The sequence below is a fragment of the Zea mays genome, chromosome 4 (genome assembly GCF_902167145.1).
Source record: "Zea mays cultivar B73 chromosome 4, Zm-B73-REFERENCE-NAM-5.0, whole genome shotgun sequence".
Lineage (NCBI taxonomy): Eukaryota > Viridiplantae > Streptophyta > Magnoliopsida > Poales > Poaceae > Zea > Zea mays.
The window spans coordinates 87,112,420-87,121,780 of record NC_050099.1 but is presented as its reverse complement, the minus strand read 5'-3'; the positions used below and the strand labels follow the sequence as shown (position 1 = coordinate 87,121,780).

General features: G+C 46.0%; 1 protein-coding gene and 1 long non-coding RNA gene across 4 annotated transcripts; both read right to left on the bottom strand.

Moving 5' to 3' along the window:
* Window positions 1–341: 341 nt before the first annotated feature.
* On the bottom strand, window positions 342–5,740 carry LOC109946032 (uncharacterized). 3 transcript variants are annotated; one of them, XR_002269127.2, is made up of 6 exons: window positions 3,950–5,713; window positions 3,819–3,857; window positions 3,546–3,616; window positions 1,063–3,454; window positions 800–859; window positions 342–699 (listed from the first exon to the last, which is right to left on the bottom strand). It is a non-coding gene; the product is annotated as an uncharacterized lncRNA (long non-coding RNA). The 3 variants fall into 3 exon arrangements; XR_002269130.2 differs by having other exon boundaries at window positions 3,819–3,847; window positions 3,950–4,547; XR_002269126.2 differs by lacking the exon at window positions 3,819–3,857 and having other exon boundaries at window positions 3,950–5,740.
* A 112-nt stretch (window positions 5,741–5,852) lies between these two features.
* LOC109946031 (cinnamoyl-CoA reductase 1) lies at window positions 5,853–9,246 on the bottom strand. Its single transcript, XM_020552572.1, has 5 exons — window positions 8,933–9,246; window positions 8,637–8,791; window positions 8,298–8,486; window positions 7,732–8,087; window positions 5,853–6,336 (listed from the first exon to the last, which is right to left on the bottom strand). The coding sequence occupies exons 1-5, from the start codon at window positions 9,126–9,128 to the stop codon at window positions 6,093–6,095; spliced, it is 1,140 nt and encodes a 379-aa protein (XP_020408161.1). The 5' UTR covers window positions 9,129–9,246; the 3' UTR covers window positions 5,853–6,092.
* Between the last annotated feature and the right edge of the window lie 115 nt (window positions 9,247–9,361).

The window sequence follows — 9,361 nt, the reverse complement described above, 5'->3', positions numbered from 1 at the left end:
GAGTTCGAAGGTATCTCTCCATAAGTCATGCTTAGAAGTCATTGTTAAATTACGTTTTTGAGGACCTTCGAAGGACGAAGACTCCCAACAGAATCGGTGAAGTCTCTCATCTGCAAATACGCAAGATCCAAAATCTGGATCTAAGTGGAAAATGGACCAACATTATGAACATCTTTATTACTAGGTGAGTGCCCGTGCGTTGCAACGAAAACATATAATATTATGATAACTTATGAACAAATGTGTGTTATACTGTTATGTGAAAATGTTTCGTAATTAATTTATGATTCTAGCTATCACTGCATTGCAACCAACAGTACCATGCAGACTTCTATACATGATTTTAAAAATGTCATGTCAGCTGCATCATTTAAATGCTAAGATTATCACAATAAATTACAAACTCATACAAACATTCAAAAACTACCACAAGGTCTTATAATTCAAACGAAGTCTCCTTTGAATAACATGCATATACCATGACTATTTAAGATTTGTAAATTTCCATTGCCTTAAACATTTACAATAGTCAAACAAAATATTCTTCTTCACGTGTGCTCTATTGGGAATACACTAAGATTGGATAAAAGATGATCGCTACTTGTCCATGAGCTCGATCTCACTTCATGGTCCAAGCTTTATTTGAGCATGCAGTCTTATCAATGGAGTTGCCCGTATCAATCTTGATGTCGCAGAAATCTATTACACAAATCTAAAGGTTAATGCTGAAAAAGAAGAGAAAAATAGAACCATGAGCTCCAAATAATTCAGGACAGCTCAACTTGAACACAACCCTTACAACGATAGTTGAAGACAAAATCCAAAAGAAAAGCATGATCCTCCAAAAGATTGAAATTACCTGCATTGGATGATACAATATTAGTATCAGATAAAAAGGGCCTTGTGTGGAGAACAAGTATCTTAGAAAAACATTTAATGATATCATGGGCAGATAATTGCGAAAGTATTCCCCCCCTAAATTGAGATTCAGTAACAAACAATCTGACATGGATGACAGTTTTGAGAGGAGGAACCAGCACAACAGCCTCACCACCAAAGTACCTGGATGCTGAAGGTGAGGGCCAGGATGTCCGCCCAGCCAAACACGGAGATGATGTCGTTGCTGGAGAGGATGGCGATGGGGTCGTTCTTTTCGACGCCTTTGGTCTCCTCCGTCAGGTGCGCAATGCGTTGTCGCGTACACGTACAGCGAATACTGGCTCACCAGGAAGGACATGATGACGGCGTAGGCACCGCATTGCTACTGACCCCATCATGTAGAGCGATGTCTAGAAGTGGGTGAACACCTACGACACCGGTTGCGTCCCACCAGCAGGAGCATCACAACAATGATGGTGCCACCGATCACCTGCATGCAAGCACCAAACATCAGCTGAAGCTGGAAGCTGGGCAACGAACAGGAGCATGGCGCCCCAAGAGAGGAATAGCTCAAAGCAGGATGATGCTTTGCAATTCTTGGAATCCCGCATATGCCTGGAATTGCAAAAGAGATAGGCAATATGAGTTAGGCATAGTAAGTTATGTGATTGGTTTAAGTTCATCTGAGTACTGAAGTGCACAATAAGTTTGCATTATTTGGATCCAGCTGAAATTTTTGAAAGACCTAATCAAATAGGATATTACAGGGTAAAATAGAACATTTAATTTGGTGCATTACGAGTTACTATGAGTTGTATGGACAACGTGTATGATTTATTATCTATGAGCAGTGAAATCGAGAGTTATCAGTTGCCATTGTTTTGGCTTAAGGATTAAATGGAAAATGCACACCAGAGCAGATGAAGATTCTTGCAGGAAACCCAACTATGAACAGAGAGTAAGGAAATGGGTAGCTAGGAGTTCCCTTTTGCTGTAAAGAATAGATGAAATTCAGAATGGAGAAAGATCACTGCACTGGCTGTAGCCTATTATAGACAGTTAGTTAAAACATGTGGCTAGATTAGTAGTAATAAACAAATAGAGAGTACCTCTGTAACTGTGTGACAATCCCGACAATGAGGTTGATGGCCTCCAGCCAAACGCGGCACCAAGATGCCAACAGACCCATACTGGACCAGCCAAATGGGCAACCCAGAAATACAGAGAACCAGTGGTCTACTCTCAAAAAGAAAAAACAGTGTAAGTATTCAGTTGCAAACACATATGGCTGATAGTAATAATTAATCAGATAGGCCAAATGGTTCCAAAGAACCATGCATTTACATGATAATAAAAAAGTACTTCTCTATGCAGCAAGTGAAGCTTCACTGGCCTCTTTAGGCAAGTCTAACTGTGTTACTTCATTAAATACATTAGATAATTAACACTTAATAGTTAGAAATAACATTAGATAATTAACACTTAATAGTTAGAAATATTGTTGATTTCTATAGATCTTAAACGTTGACCGGTGCCTAGACAAACAAATTGTTGTCCTTTCTTTTAGCTCATTTTAGAAAACAAAACTACTATTCATTTTTTATTTCACAAAATCACATAGTACTTATCCATAGTTGCTGCACTAAAACTGAATTACATAGTACTTCAGGCCACTGCTGCTATGGTTCAGAAAGCAATGGATTACATTGTTTGACACCAAACATTGACCCACGCATCAAGCTAATCAAATTAGTCCATGTTCTCAGATATTCTCTAGTCTATTCAGTTTTATCAAGAAGAAGTACAACTGAATCAGACCCTATATGGCCAGCTCATTCCTACAACTGGGGCATTTTGCTGTTTGCAAAATGTGTAGATTTCTATTCAGTTTTATATGGAGTAAGTAGAACTGAATCAGATCCTGACACAGCAAGACACATGGTTGAATTTGAAATTGAGGAAGATATTGCAACTGAATTTTGCAAAACAGTTTAAGGAGCATGGCGTACAAGTAGTTTTGAATATTTGAATCAAAACTTGCATCAACCGCTCCAACTTTTTCAGTACATAGAGGAAATCATGATTGGAGGATAATAAACAATCATTTAAAAAATATTTGCATTTACCGTACAAGCAGAAGCAAGCTGTCATCTGCCACACTGTATCAAGCAAGAAAGCATAGAATTGCTGCTATTTGTGGACAACAAAAATCCAAACGTACCTGTTTTTTTTTTGCAGCAAGAATACACATGTATGTCCCTGGCCATCACTGACCAGAGCAACATATGTAAGGAAGAAACATTACTTCTGAAAATTATAGTTTATCCATTAGTACTACTAAAACAAAAAATGTATTTCAAAACTTGATGATTGCAAGCTTTTATCAAACCAATAGTCATGCTGGTCTAAAGTGGGCATTAAATTCACATCAAAGGGGAGACACTGCATAGGTAGAAACACCATAGATATGATCCAAAGGGAGGAGGGTGCATACCTATAGCCATTGGAGAAAGCGCATAACATGTCGTCACAACGTGGGCAAGCCAGCTAGTTCCCATATATCTAAAAATCTAACCTGCAGAATAGTTTGGTGTTCGCAGGGTCATATAACAATGAAAAGACAGAAAGATTGCTCTTGGAAGACCATTTAAGAATAAGAGATGTACATGTAATAGAACTTCATAAGACACATGCCCCATTGAGAGAAATTTCTTAATATGCTCCTTGGTTTAAGGATCTGCAGAAATAAGAGTGACTCGAATACTTAGATATATATGATATGCCAAAAGAAACCCTTCACCATAACACAATCTATGATTAGCTTAATAATTCCAAGAGATTTGCTTAGTTGGAATGGTATATTGCATATTTTTGTACATGAAGAGATATGCTAGCTAAAATAATAATTGTAAGAGATATGCTTAGTTAGCACAATATACCATGTGGAAGGAAGAAGCAGCTTCCAGGGCTGCACAATTCTAAATACAACCAGCAATTCACCATTAACCAGAAATGTTGCCATGAGATATGAAAGCAAGAAAAGGAAGAAACATAAAGGAGCAATATGTACCTAAGTTCACGGAAAAAGAAGAGTTCCTGTGCTTTCCCTAATATCCTATGATCACGTTTCTTAGCTTCCTCTAGAAAATGTTTATATTCCTGCAAAGTGTCATGTAATAAACATAAACACAGAAGATGAGAATAATAACAAAAGAAAATGCAAGTGTATCATTCAGGGACAGTCAGACGGAATACGATAACACAGATCCGAAAGCGAAAGGTATGGCCTGACCCTACATTTACCTGAACTTATCAGTGCCTTAGAGACACGCTCAATTAAAAAAGATGTGTGTGTGCCATGCACATGCACATTTGTTATTTGTGCTCTTATGAAATTCTACAGGTATTTACTACACAAGTGTAATTTATACCATTGAGTGTCGGGTCGACAGTGGGGATGATATAAGAATTTGGCTGGAATGCTACGACTCACATGCTTGACATTTAATATAAGAAATTTGACAATATTGAAATGTTAGTTTTCTCACATAGTAAATAAAAGCATTTCAATATGAAATAACGAATAGCTAGAGATATATTTTTTCTGGATGTGTCAATTGAATTGCCACAACAAATTGGAATAGTTTAAACAACACAGCAAAAAAACCTAATTTGTTAAGAGGCTTGACCTGCATCTAAACATATAGGACAGTACATTTTAAATCCAGTTAGAGAGAAGCAAATAAGCATCAGCAAGCAGGAGCCCGACAAGTATTGCGGTGTGAGCAAATAATATAACCTTCTGAGTGGATAAGCAAAATTTGGCTGGAATGCTACGACTCACATTCTTCTGAGCGGATAAGCATCAGCAAGCATTAGCAGGTTCGATCAGCAAGCAATGCACAAGAGAATGTTCCGCCTACCCCGGAGCCAGAACTCGCGAGGCTTGGCCCGAAGGAGCGTGACAAGTGCGTCGTTGAGGTGGTAGTCCAGATCTACAGGGTAGAGGAATCAGGGAGGGGAAGGGAGACGCCACAGCGGCAACAAACTCACAGACATACGTAGCACACGAACTTGCGGGCTGTCCAGATCGTTTGCTCCAGGTCCCGCTGATTCAACTAAACGAGAGGAGGATGAAACTGGGGCAGCCTTGCCTGTGCTCTCGACTTGTGGAAGGGGAGCAGATGGTGCTCTTGACTTGTGCTCTCGGCTGATTCACATATGGAAGAGCGCCTAGGATGGAAGGGGCCGCTAGTGAGGAGTGGATTTTGGCGATCCACATCGCCCACACCGCAATTTGCGCAGCGCCGAGGATGGAAGGGGGAAGCACGCGTTCCTTCCATCGACGGATTGATTCCCTTCCATCGCGGCAGAGGATGGTGGATTTTGGAATGCGACGCTACGCCGGAGATGGTGATTTCTGGAAGCGAGCCATGGATGGAAGGGCGCTGTGCGATGGAAAGGCTGCAGCGGCGGAGGCACGGATTGCGGGCGCGAGCCAGAACTCGCGAGGAGCACGGGATCTAGGAGTTGATTGCGGGGTGGCCGCGGCGACGCCATGGATGGAAGGGCACCAGTGGCGGATGGTTGTCTCGTCGTCCTCGTCGTCATCCACGTCAACCTCCTCATCCTCGTCGTCGCCGAAAACCGAAGCGGCAGCGCGGGACGGCGAGCGCGCCGAGGCGAGGTGGAACTTACAGGCGCGGGAGGGGAGAAGGGGAGGAAGAGGTGGCGTCTGGGTTTTGGCGATAGCGCATGACGGGAGGCGGTCGGGAGTGGGAGGAGGAGCAGGGGGGCGATGCAGTGCATGGCGGGAGGTGTGGTGCTTCGGGGTGGAAGAGCTGGGGAGGGGGATCGCGGGGAGATGAGCACGGGATCTGGGAGTTGATTGCCGGGGCTGCCGCAGCGACGCCATCGATGGAAAGGAGTGCTACGGGTGGGCGGGCGCTCAGGGCAGAACCGTGCACCACAGCTAATGTGAAGTCTACAATAGACACTTATATAGTATAGAGATTCACTCGCTAGAGTAGTTCACAAGACCGAACACGACGTTACAAGCCTTAGGGTGGGCCGAGGTACGTATCAGACAGAGAAATTAATTAATTAAAAAAACACTAGTTTGCTTACACACAGCAGGCCGGCCGCGGCATGCGCTGGGCAGTACGAACGAACACGCGTACTTGCCATGCTGCATACCTGCATGTCTCTCAGTCTCACGCGCGGATGGCGATTCCTCCCTGCTGCTGCAGGTCGGCGGCGGGGCACTCCTCGCGGCCGGCCTCCGTCGTCGTCGTCGTCGTTTGCTCTCCCAGCACCGCTAGGTGGCCCTTCTCCTGGAGGTTCTTCACCGTGTCGTACAGCGACTGGCTCACCGGGCGGAACACCAAGCCCAGGTCCCGGAGCTTCTGGTTCGAGAACCTGTACGGGCGCTTCCGCGGGTTCACCTCGTCGGAGCACCTGCACCACACGCACCAAACGCTCGCACAGTCAGCTAGGCAGAGCAGACATTACAAGAAAACGTCGAAGAAGGTATCAGCCCCAACACTTTTAATATAGATAAAAGTGTGGGTTTGACTGTACCGACACTCTTAATATAGATAAAAATGTGGGTTTTCTTGTAGTGAGGTTCCAGTCGTGATCATCGCCGGCTAGTACATGTCAAGGCCATCCGTACGTACGTCATCCTACAAAAGGTAGGAACACTCAAGCAGACCAGGCGATGATATCTATCTATCTATATAGATGTTGTTGCAGCTGGCCGGCTGAGACAGGCTTATTCTGATGGACATGCCAACCGCTAAGTGCCGTTAAAAAAAGATATTATTATTAGCTAGCTAGGTCATGAAGGTATATATATAATATACCTCCAAGCTATTTTTGTGACCAATATCAAACTGTTTCCCATATCTGCTCTTGATTGCTAGCTTGTGTATAGACCAAGTGTTGTTGTAGCTGACCTGAGACAGGCTAATTGGGATGGACATGCCAACCGCTAAATGCCGTTAAAACAAGAAAATGTGGTCGGTATAAACACGGATCAAAGCAAGGCTGGGCGGATATTATTAGCTAGGTCATGAAGATATATATAATATACCTACAAGATATCTGCTCTTGATTACTTGTGTAGTTGTGTGTCAGTGTGTATGTGTGTATTAGACCTAGTGTTATTGTTAGCTAGCTGACCTGAGATAGGCTTGGGATGGACATGCCAACCGCTAAATGCCATCAACAAAAAAAATGTGGCGGTATAATTTATGCGCATTCATTAGTATATACGTGCGGAATTAGACGCGTGTGCCATTAACAAAAATGTGGTCGGCCGGTACAAGCACAGAGAGGCCGATCGAGGAACGGACGGATGGTCGGATGGACATTAGTATTAGCTAGCTAGGTCATGAAGACACACATATATATAAGAGCATTATTTCAACCATGCATGTGCCATAAAATAGTGTCCCGCAAATCAAAATACTACTCGCTATATTTTAAAGTGTTTAGGATACTACTAAATATAAATTCAATTCCAACTGTGTTAAACTATAAATAAGCATGTCTATGGAAATAAACTATATTATTTAAAAAAGGTTGATGATCATGTAGAAAATAAGAATATGACATTAATCCGGTATGTATGTATATTTGGGTCACTTTCTATTATAATGCCTATATTGTTTGATAAGAATATATGTGTAAAATAGATTATTGCTGGAGCTGTTTTAATTTAGGGGTCAAGAGTCTACAATAGAACACACGTTTAAGATAATATCGGAGACGCGTATGTATGTTTTTTGTATAAGTTGAATCCTATTTTATTTTGAGGTACCGTTCGAGATGCCCTGTAGCTAGCTATACCTTGTGGGTACGGGGTACTCGGGGAAGAGCTTGGCGAGGATGCGGACGACGTCCTCGCGGTGGAGGACGGACTCGGCGCAGAGGTAGCGGCCGCCGGACGCGCGGGGGCTCTCGAAGACGCGGAGGTGCGCGTCGGCCACGTCGCGCACGTCCACGTACGCCTGCACAGCGTTGGCGAAGGTGCGGGCGGAGCCGTCCAGGTACTTGAGCACGTGCCCGATGCTGGCGTTCACCGCCGGCTGCAGCAGCGGGCCCACCACCAGCACCGGGTTCACCACCGCCAGCTCCAGCCCGCGCTGCCGGCACAAGTCCCGCGCCGCCTGCTCCGCCACCGCCTTGCCGTAGCAGTACCAGTTCTGCATGCGTATATATTAGCATCATATCCTCTCTCGTCGTGCGTGCGTGGCCGGATGAGAGATGTGGGCAGGTGAAACTGTGTCCAGTGAAGAAGAATAACAACAATAATACTAATACTAATGGTGTGTCGTCGTCGCCACGGTGACGCAACGCAGTTGTTGCGTAGTAGTACGTGAGAAGACGAAAGCTACTAGGGCCGGCCCACTCACCCTCGTTCTCTTGCAGAACTCGAGGTCGCTCCAGCACGACTCGTCGACAACGACGTCGGGCCCGCGGCCGGGGTCCATGGTGACCGCGCCGATGGAGGACGTGAACACCACCCGCCGCACCGTGCCGGCCTCCGCCGCCGCGTTGACCACGTACTGTGTGCCGCGCACCGCCGGCTCCACCATTTGCTCCTGCATGCATGCATGCATGCATGACGCATCGTCGGTTAGTGGTTAGTCGATCCGATGATGTGTGCGTGCGTGCGTGCGTAGGTCACACGGTGGCACAGCTAGCGACAAAAAGGGGCCGGGGGTCATCGGAGCAGCCATGCACTAGCTCACCGGGTCGTCGGTGACGGGGGAGGCGGTGTGGAAGACGCCCTGGCAGCCGTGCACGGCTCGGCGGATGGCGTCGTAGTCCAGCAGGTCGGCCTTGCAGAGGACCAGCCGCTCGGCGGCGCCGTCCAGCGCCTTGAGGTGCGCGCTCTTCGGGTCATCTGCCAGTGCCACCATGTGCATGCATATGGCGACCAATGACACAAACGTTGTTAATCCCTGCCACGCTCAGCTCGCGTCGTCGTCGTCGTATATGTATGTATAAATGCATATATATACACCAGATTAAAAGGCCTACGTGCCTGGGTTCCTGACGGTGCCCTTGACAGTGTACCCCTTCTCGAGCAGCAGCTTGACCAGCCACGAGGCGATGTAGCCGGCCGCGCCGGTGACGCACACGGTCTGCCCGTTCCCCGGCCGCACCGCCGGTGCCGCGGCCGCAGCAGCAGGGGCGCCGGCCGCATCGGTGGGGACGACGGCGTCGACGACGACGGTCATCCTGTGGCGTGTGTGCCGACGACGACGATGATAAGAAGACTAGTTGTGCTCTTCTAGCTCGCTCTCGCCCGTCCTTCTCTTGTTATGACCCTCCTTTAGCTGGCTGGCTAGTTTCGTCACGAAAGCTAGCTAGCTAGCCAGTATATATATTACCTGGCGGTGTCGTCGTGAACGAACGAAGCTATAGGAGAAATGCCGATGCTGATGCCGATGCGCGTGTGAGTGACGGGTAG

Bases quoted from the DNA above. Each gene is read 5' to 3' on its own strand.
- LOC109946031 (XM_020552572.1), bottom strand. From the start codon at position 9,128: ATGACCGTCGTCGTCGACGCCGTCGTCCCCACCGATGCGGCCGGCGCC. The intron at 8,792-8,932 runs GCACGTAGGCCT...TGGCACTGGCAG, and splicing joins GGGCACCGTCAGGAACCCAG to ATGACCCGAAGAGCGCGCAC. The intron at 6,337-7,731 runs GTATAGCTAGCT...CGTGTGGTGCAG, and splicing joins GAGTACCCCGTACCCACAAG to GTGCTCCGACGAGGTGAACC.